This window comes from Salvia hispanica, chromosome 3 (assembly GCF_029641045.1).
Source record: "Salvia hispanica isolate PSC_SH4W2 chromosome 3, Shi_PSC_v1, whole genome shotgun sequence".
In the NCBI taxonomy this organism is placed as follows: Eukaryota; Viridiplantae; Streptophyta; class Magnoliopsida; order Lamiales; family Lamiaceae; genus Salvia; species Salvia hispanica.
In genome coordinates, this window is record NC_142694.1 from 51,043,717 (window position 1) to 51,063,046 (window position 19,330).

The 19,330-nt window shown below is 37.2% G+C and overlaps 4 protein-coding genes across 5 annotated transcripts; 2 read left to right on the forward strand and 2 right to left on the reverse strand.

Moving 5' to 3' along the window:
* Nucleotides 1–5,188: 5,188 nt before the first annotated feature.
* On the forward strand, nt 5,189–7,082 carry GRXC1 (Thioredoxin superfamily protein). Its single transcript, XM_048111260.2, has 4 exons — nt 5,189–5,398; nt 6,464–6,552; nt 6,625–6,723; nt 6,811–7,082. Exons 1-4 carry the CDS (start codon nt 5,298–5,300, stop codon nt 6,894–6,896), a joined length of 375 nt encoding a protein of 124 aa, XP_047967217.1. The 5' UTR covers nt 5,189–5,297; the 3' UTR covers nt 6,897–7,082.
* A 4,701-nt stretch (nt 7,083–11,783) lies between these two features.
* On the reverse strand, nt 11,784–13,148 carry LOC125211296 (Auxin-responsive family protein). Its single transcript, XM_048111027.1, has one exon. It carries the CDS (start codon nt 13,048–13,050, stop codon nt 11,824–11,826), a length of 1,227 nt encoding a protein of 408 aa, XP_047966984.1. The 5' UTR covers nt 13,051–13,148; the 3' UTR covers nt 11,784–11,823.
* Nucleotides 13,149–13,635: 487 nt separating this feature from the next.
* LOC125214575 (plant UBX domain-containing protein 10-like) lies at nt 13,636–15,334 on the forward strand. The gene is made up of 4 exons (XM_048115659.2): nt 13,636–14,373; nt 14,463–14,639; nt 14,737–14,853; nt 14,931–15,334. Exons 1-4 carry the CDS (start codon nt 13,795–13,797, stop codon nt 15,156–15,158), a joined length of 1,101 nt encoding a protein of 366 aa, XP_047971616.1. The 5' UTR covers nt 13,636–13,794; the 3' UTR covers nt 15,159–15,334.
* A 242-nt stretch (nt 15,335–15,576) lies between these two features.
* On the reverse strand, nt 15,577–17,868 carry LOC125214573 (putative apyrase 7). 2 transcript variants are annotated; one of them, XM_048115657.2, is made up of 3 exons: nt 17,650–17,797; nt 16,620–17,542; nt 15,577–16,165 (listed from the first exon to the last, which is right to left on the reverse strand). In XM_048115657.2, the coding sequence occupies exons 2-3, from the start codon at nt 17,455–17,457 to the stop codon at nt 15,639–15,641; spliced, it is 1,365 nt and encodes a 454-aa protein (XP_047971614.1). In that variant the 5' UTR covers nt 17,458–17,542; nt 17,650–17,797; the 3' UTR covers nt 15,577–15,638. The 2 variants fall into 2 exon arrangements, with proteins under 2 accessions (XP_047971614.1, XP_047971612.1); XM_048115655.2 differs by having other exon boundaries at nt 16,620–17,868.
* Between the last annotated feature and the right edge of the window lie 1,462 nt (nt 17,869–19,330).

A 19,330-nucleotide genomic window follows, 5' to 3' on the forward strand; every position in this document is an offset into this window, starting at 1 on the left:
CAAAAAACGAACATACACATGCATGGGTAACAAAAGTGAAGGTTTAACTATGGGAATTCAATACTAAACTACTTGACAAGGTAAACGGGTTTATGAAAAACGGCTAAACAGAACGCGAACATGTAATGGGGTCCATAACCATGCAGAATTCAGAACATCACAACTCAGATCCACAACTCCGTTTAACAATTCAACTCAGATCAACTAAAAACAACCTCTGATACGTCAAATCCAAACTCCAAAACTCCGATTTAACCGATTCAACAACAAATCAACTCCGATCACACCGATCTCAAATCCAAAATAACATCAGTTGCGAATAGCATCCAAAACAGTAAATACCAATAATTAAACATCAGAATCAGCTAAACAGAAAACATAAACTTCCATAGATACGATATTCGAGGTTCAACACTGAAACGATAAGCGCCGAACTTCTAAACGATGAAGTCTCGGCTTAAAAAAGATGGAAAAATAACAGAAAATAGTAAATTGTATCTTCGACCTTCACGAGGACGGTGTTTCACCACAAAATATAAACTAGGCTTCCATAAACTCCCAGAATTTTACCCCATAAGTGTTTAAGTGCGTAGAGAAATGTGTGTGAAATGATGAGCTAGGAGCGAAAAGTGTGATTGATGCTCGGTGATGATGAATGATGCCTCTCTCTCCATGTTGTCTCTATTTATAGTTGAGGCTCGAACTTCTAGGGCAATCTCTCTGCTGAATTGTCCATTTTGCCCTCCTAGAAAGTCCTTGAAAAAGATACTTCTCCGTTCACAACTTCTTCCTCGATCTCCTGGGTCAGGTTGCGAACTGGCTTCTTCACTCCACTTTTTCCTTCAGTTTCCTCTGCCTGGTTGATTTTTCCTTCCGTTCCCTTGACCTGGCAGATTCTCTACGCACCTGAACTTGAAACGTGTATTAATTTACAGAAATCGTAGAATTTAACCCTATAACCGATGCATAAAATTGACCTTATCAAACTGCTCACACTTAAACCATACTTGCCCTCAAGTATGAAAGACAAAATAAAGAAGTAAGGCAAATTTCGTGCATGGTTATTATTTAACTGACTCGAAGAAAAGAAGTAACACAAATTCCTAGACCTAGTTGAAAAAAAAAACTTTGACAACAGACGCAGACCACCATAAGAGAAAATAATAAAAAACACAGAAAAACAAATATAAACACATATGTATAAACTGGTCCAAGTTTTTGCAATCGTCTGCACAAGCTTAAGGTCAATCCATCGTCTACAGTCTCAGATTCCTCCCCTTCACTTCATCTATCTAGTCAGTTTGTCAGTTCGTCAAGATAGCCTCTATTTTCTCTAATTGTTGGATTCACTCAGTCACTCATTCCTCACCAGAAACGTTAGGACCATTCACTCATTTATGCTTTTGTCATACCACTGATGCCTTGGGTACTACTGACACAGAAAGAGTTCCTTAAGGTCTTTCATTTGGTTATAATATGTTTAGGTGATTATGTCAATCGATTTAATTTTATGCTACAACACATATAAACATGCTATTGTGCAAATAATAACATACTTTAATATTAAATTATGATATTGAATCATACTAATGTGATTCTCCAGAGAATTGAAGTGATTTGCTATTTCTGCAATGTAGACCTTGAAGCTTTATTGCAAAACCAAAGATCTTCCCAAACTCTAGATCTAACTTTCTTGTGGGAGGAATCTAAAAGAAATTATAAGAATCTTGAAGGAGAAGACAAGAGAAACCAATTTTACACACTTGCAATTTTCGAAAACTCCTATTAGTGAGGAGATCGAAATGTTGCTAGTTCGGAGGCTAGGTTTAGGGTTTTTTGTATTATAATATTGATACGCTCGGATTTTGCACTATTTTAAGGCCATAATTTGGTCCGTTTTTAGTGTCAAAGTTGCATACATGTCCACTATTTTCATATTTTATCCATTTTGGTATTTTGACGTGTTTTGAGAGAAATGTATAAAATAGAGCTGAAAAAGGGTATAAAAAGGTTAGAATTTGGAAGTTGGAGCTGAAGTGCAACCCAGCGGGCCCCTAGCGCATGCCAGTGGTCGCTGAAAGCCGTCGAGAGATCTCGGAAACTTTCCCAGCGGCCCGCTGGGCCTATTCGCGCGCAGTAATCTCAGTTCAAACCCTTTTTGCCAGTGCTTCTGAAGTCCGATCAGGTTGTGCTACATACCATTCTCTTTATCTTTAAAATAGCTTTGCGTTGGTACCTTGATCAACTCCATCGGAGTTCTTTGGAGAAAGTTATGTTTATTCTACGAAAGTCGCACATTGCTGTCAAAGTGCTGAGTTTAGGCAGAAATTTAAGGAAGGAAATAAACTATTACCTTGTGAAGCCAAATTTTTCCTTTAACCTATGGAGCAAGAAATTTCCCTTGTAGGACACTTTTTATCAAGTTTAAATCTTTTTCAAGCCTATATATACCGCATAACCTAATTTATAATATTTACCAATTCATATCCCCCTTTTGGGGAGCCTCCAAGGCTCCTCCCTCTCTACTCTATATTTTAATTCTTCCATCATTCTTGGAGATTAAAGCAAGGCAAGAGGAGCATGAAGACTTCAATATTCAACCTTGGGTTTTGTTGGTTTATTTCATATCTCGTACTTTAATTATTGTTTTAGTTCATCTGTCTTTGGATTGCTAAACATTAGAATTTTGAGGTTTGATAGTAAATGACTTTTATGTAGTGCTTTTTATATTTAATGTTTAGAACTCATTGCACTTGATAATTCCTGAGTTTTTGTTCAACTAATTGGATGTTACCTTAATTATTGTCAATCTGTGATATGTGATAGTTTTGATTGGTTTATCTTACACGTTTATATAATAATGTGACATGAGTATTGATGCATGATAGGGAAAATCATGGTAAAACTTAAGTCGGATGAATGTAGAACTAATTAGAATAACTAAAGAGTTAGTGAAATCATTATCCTTGAAATTCTTCTATTTGCCTGATTCTATCTTATTTGTTTTTATGTTTTGTTTCTTTTACTTTATCTATTTATGTTTAGTTTCATAATTTAAAACCCAAAACTATGTTTCTCTAGATAATATGACGCTTAGTATATGACAACCAGTTGCAATTATATTCACTGTGTTAGATATCCCGGTACTGACCTTTAGCTATACTATTTCTGTCTTGTATACTTGCAAAGAGTTGTAGTGCTAATCAAATATGACACATCTCCTTCATCCTTATTTATAGAGTTTGTGGTGGGCTAGGTTAGGGATCTATAAGGCCTGGATTGGGCCTCCCCTTTTGGACATTCTTTGCTAATTAAATTATAACTCATAATTTAATATAAACCCAATGGAATATTTCTTGTGTCACTATAGAAAAAATACTGACCGCCCATCCAGTTTGTGATTACAAGCAATCCAGGTTAACCTCTTTAATATACTATTTCCCGTGTTTAAGACTTTCTATATAACATTAATTAATTTGTTGTCTAACTATGCACTTTAAATTAATTAATATATTTTTATTTCCAAGAGTTTGTCCAGTACGATATGTATATTAAATAATATACTTTGCTTAACTATTATTCTTGGATTAAATCCAAACCGGCCGGGTTTTCGAATAATAGAACTTTTCTCGAACACCTCTTGGAGATATAGTCATACCGCGAAAGCACACTATTCAAGTAATAATAAAACTGACACCGTACTAGTTATTAATTACTACTACCTAAGATATCAGGATTATTGGGTTGCGAAAAACCCGCACCTGCGAATAAGTCAAAGCAGCGTATGATTAATAACGTATGTCCTATATTATTACAATGATTAAGAAATATTAAATTTCCAAGACATCGTCTTTTAGTAGATAACAATAAACATGTCTAAACTTCCTTTCGATGCTATATCACACCTGTCCTGTGTCACTAGTCATTCTCAAGGTAAAATGACTTTCGGATGGACACAACAACCTTTCGCGATATGTAGCCAAAGCTTGTGAAAAAGTTTTACTTCTACGTAAAAAGTTCCGACTGAGTCACCTACTGTGATAACAATGTAGAAGACTTAGACTAATTTTCCTTTCCGGCGTTTCAATTGAATATAATTAAAACGGTCAATGTCCGTTAAAGTAAAATACACAACATAAAGAAACCATTTATTATTCTCATAAAAGGAGATTTTACAATATACAAGCAATTTATCAAATTTATAATAAACTCGAAAAATATTTTTTAGTATACATCATCCGACATAAACAAGAGATTAAATTATAAACAAGGTAAATGTATCCTTTCCAAAAATTAACACGCAGTCAAATATAAAGATGACCATTGCTAAATATGAAGATGACACTTTTCATTTTAGTTTGTCTATATGAAGATGACCATTGCTAAATATAAAATCACCTTTATCTCTATTGTATTCCATCTCTCTTACTTTACTCTATCTGCTTAATATACAAAATAAAAGTACTCCCTCCGTCTCACAAAAGATGTCACATTTGTGGGACGGCATGAGATTAGAAGGTTTTATTTTGTATGTTAAATGGAGAGAGAAAATATTATTTTTATATTCATGTGAGAGAGAACTTTTTCCAAAATGGAAATGTGACATCTTTTGTGGAATAAACTAAAAAGGGAAGTGTGACATCTTTTATGGGACGAAAAGAATACATATAATTTCATGTCGTTCAAGAAAGAAGTCATCTTCCTTAAAGCAGAGATAGTAAAATATAAATATAAGGTTTGATAGCTTAAATTTTGTGACCAAGAAAGAAAGAAGGGACAGATTAGACCTCCCAACCTAATGATACACATGGAATCTTATTACTATTCATTTCTTTAAATTTGCAAATATTTTCATTTTTACTAGTCCCATAAGATTTAGCATATACTTTTATTTTTATTATTTTTAGCGGTGGATTCCGCATTCTACTAATTAATTCTCACTTAAATTTTATTGAAAAGTTAGTATTTAAAAAATTAGATTTATATTACACTAATTTTTTAACACATTTTCATTATATTTCTTAAAATTTATGTTCAATTAAAATATGATAAAGTTTAAAGAGTAGTTGGACGTAGTGGGAATATAAAATTCTCTTTCCAGGCTTTAGTAAACTAAAAAGAAAAAGAAAAAGAAAAAGAAAAAGAAAATAGAAAATATCAAACAGGGAATTTAATGCTCCGTTTGCTTAGATTTGAAGCTGAGAGATTTGACATCTGTGTTTTTGGACACTGAGCAATTCCCAACAACCCCACCTGTTACCTTGATTTTGCAGAAATATATAAAGCACGAGCTGAAAATGGGATCGCTATTCAGTTCAGCGCATAAAAGGGAAGACATAGAAATGGCTCTTGCTAAGGCAAAGCAGATTGTTTCCTCAAACCCAGTTGTGGTTTTCAGGTAATTCCTCCAATTCTTTACTTATTTATTAATTAAAGATTTGATTTTTATGTTTGGAGATTTGTTGTTCAAGATTAATTACTGCTTGCAGTTTGCAAATTATTGTAAAAAGAGGATAAATTATATGCGTTATTTATGATTTATGGTTCTTATTTATTGTAAACTCAATTATTGATTGGTGAAAACAATCCCCAATTTTTATAATCAAGTTAGGTTTGCGCCATCATCAATGATGGAGTATATTTTTCCCTTATATTTCACCATTAGTTAATTGTTCTTGTAAAAGATTTAATCACCTTAGAAGTTGGTATGTACTGGATTGGAACCCTATTACATCACCAATCTGTCAGGGCTATCTCTAATCTTGAGTTAGAGATACTTCTCTACACTCCTAAGTCGATGCGTCGAATAATTTAGTTTGATCTTTTTTATCGTATCATATCGTTCAAATACTCACTTCAAGCCGTTCTAGTTATTTCATCATCCTTGCTCTACATAACCCAAAAGCTTTATTTTGAGTGCGTATACAATGTTCGGATCATAATCGTATCTTAAGGGGCATTTCTTTTTTTATTGATAGTGATAGAAAAATCCGTAGGTTCCATCCTAAAACCAGTTAGTGATAGGAGGAGTGACCTATTAGACTTATATATTGGTTTTAGTTCTAATTTTACACTGATATGAAACGTTATTTTGTTTTATTCTAAAAGTATTTTGAGTTATTGTACTCCCTCCGTCCCCGATTAAGAGTCACACTTGCATTTCTGCACTCGTTTTGTAAAAATAATAATAAATAGTTAAAGTCGATAAATAGTAAAATAAGATAGAGAATAAGGTAGAGAAGAGTCTTCTTTACATTATTCCCTCTCTTACTTTACCATTTTTCCACTTAAACTATTTATTATCATTTTTACAAAACGAGTGCAAAAATGCAAGTGTGACTCTTAATCGGGGACGGAGGGAGTATCATTTATTTAGAAGGATTGATTAATTTTGAACTTGTTTGGTCATCTTATCCTTCAAAAACTTCACTAATTATGTGGTAACGGGGTGTCGTTGGTGCAGTAAGACTTACTGTGGCTACTGCCCTAGGGTTAAGAACCTACTCTCCCAGTTACAAGCAACTCACAAAGTTATCGAGCTCGATGAGGAAGGTGAGTTTGGAAAAAAAAACACTTGTTCTGTTTCTACATTGTGCTCTCGAAACTGACTAGTTGTTCCTTAAGCCGATGGCGATGAGATCCAGGCAGCGCTGCACGAGTGGACGGGGCAGAGAACTGTGCCGAACGTGTTCATCAATGGCAAACACATAGGTGGCTCTGATGGTAAGTTTTTTTTTGTTTTTTTTTTTTGAATCAAGAGACTATTTCTAATTCCTAAACCGTGTTGAGATTGATTGTGTGTGTTTGCAGTGGTTATGGCGAAACACCAGCAGGGACAACTTGTCCCATTGCTGACTGAAGCTGGTGCTCTTCAGAAACAAAGTATGCAGTCCTGAACTTCCATTAATGGTTGGAAATGAGCTTTACTCTGCTCTACAAATAAATAAATTAAATCAACTGTTGTGCATTGCACTTTATCCTAATAGGTTTGCTAGATTTGCTCTTGTCATCACCCTTTCTTGTTCTATTCAGCATATGTTGTAAGTATATTTTATGGCTATGTGATTATGCTATCCCTACAATTTCGTTTGCACCTTTTCAAAAATATAAAAAAAGTCCTTTTAAGTTAGATTAAAAACCTCCTTTTTAAGATACTACGTTTATTTTTAATGAAAGTCTGATTTATGTCTAAACCGATGTTAGAAAAAGTCTCCGCTTTTACGTTTTATCTCTTCTAAGAGCATCTCCAACAAGGTAAGGTGAATGAAAGAAGTATATTATTTATTTTCCTTCTCAAAAAGTGAATTATATCCTTTCAAAAAGTAACATTTTCTAAAGGAAAAAGATATATAAAAAGGTAAATGATTTTTAAAAAATTAAATAATAGTACACAATACCTTCTTAAATAGTAGTATCTTTTGCCTTGAAGAATGGTTTTTCATGAAAAGAAGGCAAATATGGTAATTATAAGATTTTACCTCTTAATTGAAGGAGAGGTAAAATACTCTTCAAAATGGAAAAAAGGTATAATGTCTTATCGAATACCTCTCCTATTAAAGAATGATTTTTCATGAAAAAAGATAAATATAGTAGTTATATAATTTTACCTATCTATTTACCTCTACCTTTGGAGATACTATAACTGTATCTAATTTGGAGAGAAGTCTAATCTAATTTACGTTTTATCTTCACTAAGTCCCTAATTTTGAGAGAACTCTCAAGTTATGTTTGCTGGTGATACAATGTTGGGTCAGTTTCTCAAATTCTTAAGTATGTACTAGTTTTTAGAGCAATTGCCAAATAAATTACGAAGCATAGTCAAATTTTAGATTGTTCAATACTTCTTCTGAAAAATCAAGTTTTAGAATTTCACAAATTATTCCATACTTTGTTTTTTAGATGAAATCTGCGATTATGTGCAACCATATTCATCTCCATGGTGCACATATTCATCTCCATGGGCAAAACAACGGTGACACATAATATTACTCCCTCCGTCTAATAAAAGTATGGCAATTGATATAGCACGAGAATCAACCTCTGTTTCCTCATCATCTGAGCTCAGCACTTCAACACTCTCTAGATCAGCATCTCTGTCTCCTCATCATCTGAGCTCAGCACTTCAACACTCTCCAGATCAGCCTGTTTATTCTGACTTTCCATCTCCACATCAGTACTTATCTGTGGATGTTGGGCCTTTTCAGCAAACTTCTTGAAAGGCATATCTGCTGGGGTTTGGTGCCCCTTGCACAGCAGAAGACTTGTGCTAAATAAATAAATCAGATACGGATCTATTAGACCGATTATGCGATTAATCAATTCACATGTTAAACAAATATTTGCATGCTAGAACGCAAATAGTTCATGCTCAAAGAAAGTAAATCCTAAACATGAATACTACGGTTTAGAGTTACCGATTTGATTTTCTAAAGAATCGGATTGCTCGCGCCTTCTTTACGTGATGAACTTCAATACTAGACCACGGATCTTCTCTCTGGTTCCCGAACTGTATTCCGATATCAATGTGGGCTGATCTTATCAAAATACTAGAACTTGAATAAAAGAGACAGAAAAATCGATTTCACGGATGGAGAGAAAAAATTGTCCCCTTCTCTGTGATGGAGTGGACGAAAATTTTAAGAAAAATAATAATGTGTATTTTCTGTCACTTTTATTCTCCTATTTATATTAAGTTCCTTTTGGGCCCAGACAAGGATCTATGGAAGGTTTTGGATATGGGCTCACCTCAATTAGCTTTTTACTAATTAAATTTAACCCACAATTTAATACAAGCTTATATTGGAATATTACGAACAGCCACTACAGAAGTAATATTGACCTTCCCATCCAAATCTGAAATTACAAGTAATCCGGGTTTCCGTTGTTTATATTATTTATTTCCCGCGCTTAAGATATAAATGTCCATTCATTAATTAATGTATGTTGTGGACTTAATTAATTAATATTTTATTAATTCCAATAGTAGACTTAGCAAGAAACACATATTTATTATTCATAGAGTAATAAAACTCCAACTGGCCAGTTTTCCGAATAATAAAACCTTGTTTGAGATCCTCTTGAGGACATTATCAAACGAGACTCACCCCGCGCGCAATTTAACATAATAGCAATCCAAGCACCGCTAGATATTAATCACCACTACCCAATATATCAGGATTATTGGATTGCAAAAAACCCGCACCATTTGATAAGTCAAAGTAGTGCATAATCAATATCGTATACTCAATGCTAACATATGTAGATTAAGAAATAGTATTTTATCAAGACCTAGTCTTTCAGTAGATAACATAAAGACACGTCTTGCTGTTAGATCCGTTCAGTGCTATACCACACTAATGTCATCTTATTTCAGTAAGGCTTAGAAATATGCGGGCTAACATTGCAACCTTTCACGATAGGTAGCCAAAGCCTATCTAGGTTGTGAAATTCTTCTTTTTCTTTTGCAAAGCATTGCATAGAACCGACTGTGTTACCTTAAAGTGGATGACGCCCACAACCAGTCTACTAAGCAAAAGACTTAGAATTTGTTTACTTCTTATGCATTTAAATGTTTATAAAACATCATATAAATGCACAAGCAAACACAATGTAATAATAATACTGATTCTATTCGTGTGAAACTGCTCGAATAATACTGAATCAGGTTAAAAGTGGATTGTAGAGTTTTCCATATACAAGCAAGATTCTATTCGTACTCGAAACATGCTTTTCAATATACCAAACCTAATAATATCATGTTCCACAAAGGTTACATCTCTACTCACAATCACCTTATGATTCCCAGGTTCTATGCACCAAAGTCTATAGTCCTTCACCCCATGTTGATAACCCAACATCACACATTTCTGAGCTCTTGCCTCCAGCTTGGTCTGCTTGAGATATGCAAAAGCCTTGCAACCAAAGGTCCTTAACTGAGAGTAGTCACCATAACTGCCATACCATCTCAAATATGGTGTATCACCACCTATGCTGGAAAATGGGCACTTGTTAGATCAGCTTTATTGCAGTAGCATAATCTCTTTTCCATACCAGAAGCAATCAGCATGCGTCTCACTCTTTACATGATGGTTCTGTTAACTCTCTCTGCAACACCATTTTGTTGGGGATTTAATGGGACAGTCATGTGCCTCTTTATGCCTTTATCTTGGCAGAACAATCCAAACTTTTGACACAAATTCCAGACCATTGTCAGTCCTAAGTCACTTCATCACACACCTTTTTTTCCTTTTCAACAATAGTACACCATTCTTTCAATTTGGAGAGAGCTTCTGACTTTTCCTTGAGTATGTACACCCAATACTTCTTGGAGTAGTCATCTATAATTGTCATGTAATACCTTCCTCCACCAACAGATAACACCGGGGAGGGTCTAGGGGAGCTTTAGACGTATGCTTGCCCTTCTGGAATGGCTCTTTCTTAGCTTTTCCCATGATGCATTCCTCACACTGTTGAGTAGGCTTCCCATCAGTGCCCGAGATCACTTCTCTTTTCATAAGTTCTTTAATACTCCCAATGGCTGGGTGCCCCAACCTCATATGCCACATCTCAGTTGACTCTGCCCTAACAACATTTGCCTGATCCCTGAGCTTAATTGCTGATCCACAAAGGTAATATAAACTACCATTTCTCCTACCCTTCATGACCACAACTCCATTTTTCTTCACCTCCATGACTCCATCAGATGAGTGAAAAGAACATCCCTTCCTCTCCAACATTTCCAGGGATATTAGGTTCCTTTTCACCTCGGGGACATATCTCACATCACTTAGAACGACAGATGAGCTATCATCGAGCGTAAAATGAATCTTGCCAACACCCTCAATCTGGCATATCCAGTTATTTCCAAGAACTACCGAACCTTGAGTCTCTGAAATCTCCTCAAACAACTCAAGCGTCGGGCACATGTGCAAGCTGCAGCCCGAGTCTAAAATCCAAGGCTCTCCATACTCCTTCTCCATTACATTCAATGCGTGTGTCATCTCCTGCTCCTGTACACAATCAGAGCTCGGCTTGGAGGGCCCACTTTCTTGTGCTTGCTTTCTTTTCAAGGGGAAGAAATCTTTTTTTAAATAACCGGGCTTCTTGCACCAATGACAAGAGCGCGTCTCCTTCTGATCACTATTGCTAGGCTTAATTTCCTTGTCTTTCTTGAACGATTTCTTGCCCTTAAACCTCTTTATGTTGAGGCTTTCTGCTTGTGATTCTTGGTTCCTCACTACTCCCTTCTGCAACTCTTTTGCCATAAGAGCCGAATGAACCTCAGAGAAGGTAATCTCCTTATCCCGACCATACAAAATCGCATTAGCAAATAACTTAATCACGTCGTTAGTATAAAACATATGTGTGTCAAATCAATAACATATTACACGTAAAAAATTAGAAAATTTAGTCATGGAAAAATAGAAACGTGTATTAAAATTCATAGATTTTACATATGCATTTTAAAGTTTTTAGATAATTTGATCCTATTATATTTTACAAAGTCCAAGATAACGTAGCATATATATTGGATTAGGAGTGGAGTCTATTATGGAATTGCGCTTCAAAGTGAATTAGGTAATTCTTTATAATTACCTTTAATTATATCATTTCACAATCCATAAATTTTGGGGTGATTAAATTTAAAAATGCACAAAAAACAAAACATATCCTCAAACTGTATGGAAGATATATATTTTTAATAAGTTAGGTATTTTTGCAATTTATATGCATTTTTAAAGAATCGCAAAATTGCAAGACATATAGAATAGACGAAACACAGATTAAGAAAAGAGAAATAGTGATTGATTCATGATTCATGATTCATCCACGGGTGGAAGAAGCGGTGGTTTTATCAGAAACAACATTACCAAACAACCCCTCTCTCTTAATCTTCTCCTCCTTGGCTTTCCTACAAAAAACGACCCACGAATTGACCTCCAACGCTACGCAAACTCCAATCAACGTCGCCAAACACAGAGAATATCCCAGCAGCGCGTACGACCCACTCTCTCCCATCACCTGGAATCCCTGAAAACAGTTCACCACTCCCAACACTACGCATGCATACCCCACAAAATGGTGATACGACTTCCAGTACTTCCTGAACTTATGCGTCGTCTTCGGCCTGAACACCAGCGCCACCGTCTGCAGCCACCCGAGCACGAACGCCGCAAACCCCAGCTTCCGGTGCAGCCCGTACACCCTCCCGGGCGACATCTCCCCGAGCCGGACCCCTATAGAGAACCCCACCGTCCCTAGGAACACGCCCGTGATCTGGACGCCCGCGTGGAGGTAGAACCACGCGGGCCCCACGGATTCAAAGTGGCGGAGGTACCGTGCCGAGACGGCCCCTACTGGGAGGAGGAACCCCCATGAGATTGCGTTGAGGAGGCCGTGGGAGAGCTTGAGCGGTTTGAGGTGGCTTGAGGATTTGGCGGCGGCTCCGGAGAGGATGTCGATGGTGGCGGTGGAGGCGAGGTCGTTGAGGGTGGTGGGGTGGATGGTGGGGGAGTAGCCTTGGACGTATAAGCCGCGGTTCCATGTGAAGTGGAGTTTTGTTCTGTTTGGGGAGAGTTTGATGGTGGCGTAGATTTGGATGGTGGCGCCGCTGTGGATGGTGGCCATGCGCCCGCCGTAGAGGGCCGCGGAGGAGGAGAGGAGGTGGAGGTCGAGGGGCCGGGAGAGGAGGGGGCTTTTTTGGAATTTCACGGTCGGGTCGAGGATGTAGGGGAGGAGGACGAGCTGCCCCGAGTTGGGGTCTGGGAAGGCCACCAGGGCCCGAGTCCCCGTCATCTCGGGAGAGGTGGGGTTTATCCCCCACCCCACCCACCCCGAGGGGGAGATGAAGCTCCCGAAGAAGGCTACCTCGAGGGTCGCGTTGTGGGGGCGATACGTCCACGCGATCGAGGCTTGCTGCGTCGGGAGCGTCATGCAACGCTCGAAGGATTTTGATGAGGTGCTACTTATGCAATGGGAGGAGCTTGCACTCTTTGCTAAATTATGCAACAACAACAACAACAAACCCATCATCATCTTCTTCATATTCATCTTCTTGATTGTTCGGACTTCGATTTTTGAAAATGTGTGTGGAGCAAAGAGTATTAATTGAGATTGTGTGTGTGATCAATTTAGTAAATAATACTACTACAAATCATCACCTACACACTATTGATTAATTAGTGTTCTTGGCTTTCAAGAAAAGGCATTAGCCCACCACTACCACCATAATCATTGGTTCCCCACATGCAACCACTGCACTTGTAAGAACATCATCACATCTAGATCAAAGTTACTGTAAATCAAAAAAATGGGACTTTACTTTGCTTTGAAGCTAAAAGTGATAGTAATGATATTATGCCTAGAAAGAAATAGGTCCATTTATCAATTATGAAGTTTGGTGCCATCATAAACTAGTTTTACTTCAATTACCCTCTCTCTCATGTCAATTTCTATCTTTCACAGCCAAAATGTGTGCAACAAACCCCCAATAACATGGAACAATGTGAAGAAGTTGGTCTAAATCAATGAAGGATTAAAGAAAAAGGAGATACATGATACAGAATAGACAGAATTCATATATTCTCTCCTCACTTTGAAGTTTGAACCAACTTTGATAAAGAAAAAGACAAGATTCTAAAGTAAATAATGACATTTGTATAATATGTTTGACAATGCAAAACCACTTTCACATTCACCTCATTGCACAAACATAGGATTCCTCTTCCTAGCTAGTTGATTAGAAAACACACTGTTGTACACTCTTAACACTTCCATCATAACTTCTGGAGAAAAATGTCATCATCCACGAGGGAGAGTGCAAGATCCATCGGGGAGGCGGTGTGCAACAGCCTCGTTCGCAGAATGGTGAGCCTCCCTAGAAACATACTAGGAGGTTTCTCAAGAACCATGAACCAAGGAATTGACATGATAGGAATTGGAGCAAGAAGAAACCAAAACTTCCACTCTCAACACCCCTCAAACTTGCCATTTCAGGATCCTTTCAACCATCCACCCCCTTTGATCCAAGAGGAGTGGGCTTTCCTATCCACATTCGAGCAGCAATATGGCCACACGCACCCCTTCTTCTACGCGTGCCGCCTCATGGAAGCGCTTAAGATATCCCGGGAAGAGCACAAGTTGATGTTCATGTACATCCACTCACCAGACCATCCATTCACTCCCAACTTCTGCAGAGAGACTCTTTCATCCGAGCTCGTGGTGCAGTTTCTTGATGCAAATTTCGTTAGCTGGGGTGGGATATCGAGCAGGGGAGAAGGCCTGCATATGGCAACATCTTTGAAGGCCTCTAGCTTCCCATTCTGTGCCATTGTTGCCCCTACTCCTGGTGATAATCTAGCTGTGGTGCAGCAGGTAAAAAAAGCAGAATCTTGAAAAAAAAAAAACAAAAGGATCGATCTTTTCATAGTACTAATCTTGATTTTTGGCCTCTTTTTGTGCAGATGGAAGGTCCAGTTTCACCTGCTGAATTAGTGGAAATCTTGCAGACAACACTTGAGGAACAAGGGGTGGCGTTTGGTAGCGGAGGAAGGGCTAATCTGGAAGAAGGGAGACGAGCAGATCTACGCTTGAAAGAGGAACAAGATGCTGCTTATTTAGCAGCTCTCAAGATAGATCAGGTGAGATATTTACATACAAAAAACACCAACGATCATTAGTTACATCAAAACCAAAAACTAATGACCTTCCAAACTATGTTTTGATCTTCTCTTGTAGGAGAGTGAAAGAGAAAGACAATCCAAGAAGAAGTCAAGTCCAAAATCTATCAGCAAACTGCCTAACAAAGCTGCAGAAACTTTTTCAAACACAAGCAAAAAGGGTGAAGAAACTCAAGTGAGAATTAGCAACACATTTTTTGCCTTCCTTTTTATCTTTTAAATGACTAATTCTTGGGTTGATTTCATGAGCAGATTCTGATTCGTTTCCCAAATGGGGAGAGAAGGGAGAAGAGCTTCTTGTCCAGTGATCAGATTGAAGCCATTTACAGATATATTGATTCATTAGGCCTTACTGCAGTTGGGAATTATAGGCTGATATCCAACTTTCCAAGAAAAGTGTATGGTGCTGATGAAATGAGCATGACTCTCAAAGATGCAGGCCTCAATTCTAAAGCAAGCCTCTTTTTGGAGATGCTTTGATAATATGTGTAGCTCTTAGTGCTCATAAACTTGACTTGAGCTTCTAAATAGTTGTGTTATGCAAAAACTGCAGCTGGCTGTTTACATATATAGTATTTGTGATTAGATGAAGTTTCAGTGTTAAGAGTACTTTTGTTGGAATTTTTCTTCTCAGTGTTATTGTTAGCTCAAATGAATTTTTTGGTCCCTACACATTAGTTTGGTAGCTTATGGTCCCATAGAAAATGAACTGATCCAGTTCCATCTAAAATTGACGGTCATGTCCGATACCACAAGGCTAGGTGGCCAGGGCTGGCCCTATTTTCCCATGATCCGTGGGTCCAGCCCAACGGTTTGACAGCTCTAGCCACTGGTGCATTATGTAAATCTGCATTTGTTGATTTAAATGAATCTGTACTATCAATGGTAATTCTAAGTATACATACAATACAAGAATGATGGAATTTGAATCTTGTAATCAAGAATGATGCACTCTAACAGTCAATTAGGCTGACGTTTAGGACACAAATAAGAGGGCAATGATGTTCTAGAACTAACATTCTTCCTTCCTGGCATAGGCAGCTTGATTTGGCAGCAATAAACAATAACCAGAAGCGATGACAGTAAAATAAATACCAATATAGTTGAAGGTCTCGCTACCGTGTCTTTTAGCGTGAACTTACCATCTCTCGAACTCTCTGCTCGATGCCACGGGAAATCTCCTTCAACGAGGGAAGCACCTAGCGTCCAAGAAACATCCCCGGGTCCAAATATAATCTCCACATTGCTCAGACAAAGGGCGTTTGCCAAAAGTGATGTCAGGTAAGGAACTCGGAAACAGTTCTGCGCGTTGATGTTGTTCCCACCAGACCACTGTCTGGAGCATAACCTCTGCCCCGCCTCAGACATCATGGTTAGGTTTGCCCTCCGACTCAAGTTTAAGACATTGTGGAAAGCGAAAAAACCAGACAGTGCATGGTATCTTGAGACCGCGTGTAATATTTTGGTCAGGTTAAGCTTTGCAGTGCCTGCAGAGGAGCATATGTGACTGTAGTCAAACAAACATGTCAAACTCAAGCTAAAGGTGAACAATGATATTTCTGTTTGGATTTTTGCCTAATATTTATATTTTTGGATTTATGTTTAAACAGCAAATCCGAACTGATAATCCAAATTTCGAAGAAAAAAATCCGACCCTAAAATTTAAAAAGTCTTAACTAAATTAAACTTTTCGTTTTAGTTATGCTCGGTTATTCGGGTTTCACATACTTTGTTCATCCCCAAACCGAGCTACCTTTGGATTTGTGGAGTTGGTCTACACACCTAACCTGTACACCTACCTATCATAACAAGTGATAACTGATAACTAGACATAACAGATTCACAATCAACTAAATTTATGAAACCACAGAAGCTAAATTTATGAAATTTTGCAATATTATAAAGAAAACAAGTAGGTAAAAACACAAATCGAAGAATTACCCTCTCCAGAAGAAAACAAGCCTCGGCATTCTGATTGATTCAGCTGATCTGGCCACTCCAAACTGCTTGAATTGATGGCAGCTGCCCTTGCAACTATCTCACACCTCTTCCAATCTGGTTCACCAACAAGGAACACATTGTTCAGCCCTTTCTCTTCCAAATCCCTTGAGGCTCTAGAATCGACACCTAAGCAGCCACGACATGTGTAGTTTTGGACAAAACCTGAACCTAGGCATGGATGCCTCACTTCAAACAAGCCACCACCACTTTCTCTGAGGGCCTCAGTGTGACTAAGCATAACAATTGTCCTATCAAAAGCTTCATTCAGGCCAAAAGCTGGTAATGAATAAGCTGCAAGATCATGTTCAACCGGCCCAATCTTTGATCTAACAACATGCTCATCTCCCACTTGAACACCTCCTTCAGCCACCACCTGCAACGAGGAGCCTCCTAAATCAAGAAGCCCCAACGAGGGCGACCTTGATGAGCTCCCAAAACCCCCAAATTTGTAGTTCAAAGCAACCCAGCCATAATAGGCTTCTTCCTTCCCACTCAACACCCTGATCCAGCTACTCCTATGCAAGAAGCTGTGCTCTTTAACGACATTCTCGACATCACCCAAAACACGACGTGCAGCCTCGGCCCTCAACCTCCTCATTCCGGCAGTAGCTAAAACGAATATAGGTGTCACCCCACGCCTCTCCAGAGGTACCCATTGCTCTGCATGTCTGATCAATGGCACCAAAGAAGCCCTAACCCCGATTGAATCATTGACAAAATTGTGCAAACCAGGCTCAGTTTGAAAGCAGTGATACTGGCAGCCATTGCTCCCATTCATATTTTCTGGATAACTATGCAATAAAATAGGTAAATTCCCACTCCCATTTCCAATCCATTCAAACACATTCACTCTGGATCCGGTGCTTCCACAGTCCAATACAACAGTGAAAAATGAGCTCGATTTCTCAGACATTAAAACGCGATGTTTGATAATTAAATATACCGTAACTAAACCTAAAATCAGTATTACCAAAAGAGAGACTATAACGACCTTCTTCAATTTGGGATTGTTGGAATTGGAAAACCCTGCGATTTGGATCTTCGCTTTTGATGGCGACTTCGGCTTCATCTCGGAACTTCAGTAATCTACATCAAACCTTATCCCAACTATTTTCAGTTGCAAAATAGATCACAGCACATCTTGACAACTTAAACAGGTTGTGGATGTGTTATAAAATAGTTACGCGTGATTTTCTTTTCTTTAGATTTTTGTGACTTTTGGAGCTTTGTACCGTGATATAGGCATTTTATTTTAAACAAGCTTTATAGCTAAAGAAAAGAATGAATAAATAAGAGAGATTATAATGTAAAAAAACTTTTAATTAATTATCTCTCCTTTTTTTTTCTTCACTTTATTTGTTTATTATTAATTTTTTAAAATGAAATGCATTTATTACAGTGGGATGTAGGGAGTATAAGATTGAAAAGTTATAAGCCTAAATCTACACTCTTAAATTTTAAAGATAATTTTATAAGGATTCCAACGAGATCTCAATTGCATATGTTCCGACGATGTTCGGGTGATGAAATTTGAAAAATTATATTTCAATTTCCGTACATGTTGATAAGCAGATTTTATCAACAAATACAAAAAAAATCTCAATAGAATGTATACAAAATCTCAATATAGTATAGGTAAAATATCAATAAAGCTGTATTGATATTTTCTTGTAGTTATGTTGATATTTGTTTGTAACACACTATGTTGATATAGAAAAAAATACCCACGAAAATTATCATATGATAACATAATGACGATATTACCCTTTTGTTGATATTTAGTCTACTATTTATTGAAATTTGTGAGCTTTAATCTCATCCACTCATTTCAAAATCCAAGGGTGTAGATTTAGTCTTAGTTATGGATTATGGTGTTATAAGCATTAGAAGAGGACCCATTTCCTCAAACATAAACATGATCAAATACTAAGAGCATCTCCAAGGGGAGGGGTAAATGCAGAGGTAAAGTTATATAACTACCATATTTACATTTCTTTCATGAAAAATCATTCTCCAAAGGGGTATTATACATTTTCTCATTTTGAAGAGGTATCTTTACCTCTCCATCAATAGAGAGGTAAAATTTTATAAGTACCATATTTGTCTTCTTTTTATGAAAAAACGTTCTCCAATGGAGAATGTATCACACTTTATGTATTTTATTTCATTTTGCACTATTATTTTTTATGTTTAAAAAATCATTTATCTTTCTATATATCTTTTTTCTTTGGAGTACGTTTCTTTTTGGAAGGGTATATTTCACTTTTTGATGAGGTATATAGATGATATACCTCTTTTATTTACCCTTTCTTGTTGGAGATGCTCTAATATTTGAGATTTGTGCAAAATAAAATATAAACATAGTGAAAATTTAAAGCATGTTTTAGAATTAAATAATTTTATAGTGCATTTGAAGTTTATAATTTATTTATTTAATATAAAATTGAAAGTCATAAGTTATCTATATTTCAAAAATAATCAATGACTTTCGATTTAAGAGTCAAACAAATATTACAATAGAAATTTTATTGGGTTTTCGGGTCTGGCCCTAATGAGTTGCGGGCTAATCGAGTTGTAATATTATCGGGCTAGAAATTTTCAACACTTACCTACAAATTTGGCGGGTTATCCAGGTCAATGTACGAATTGCG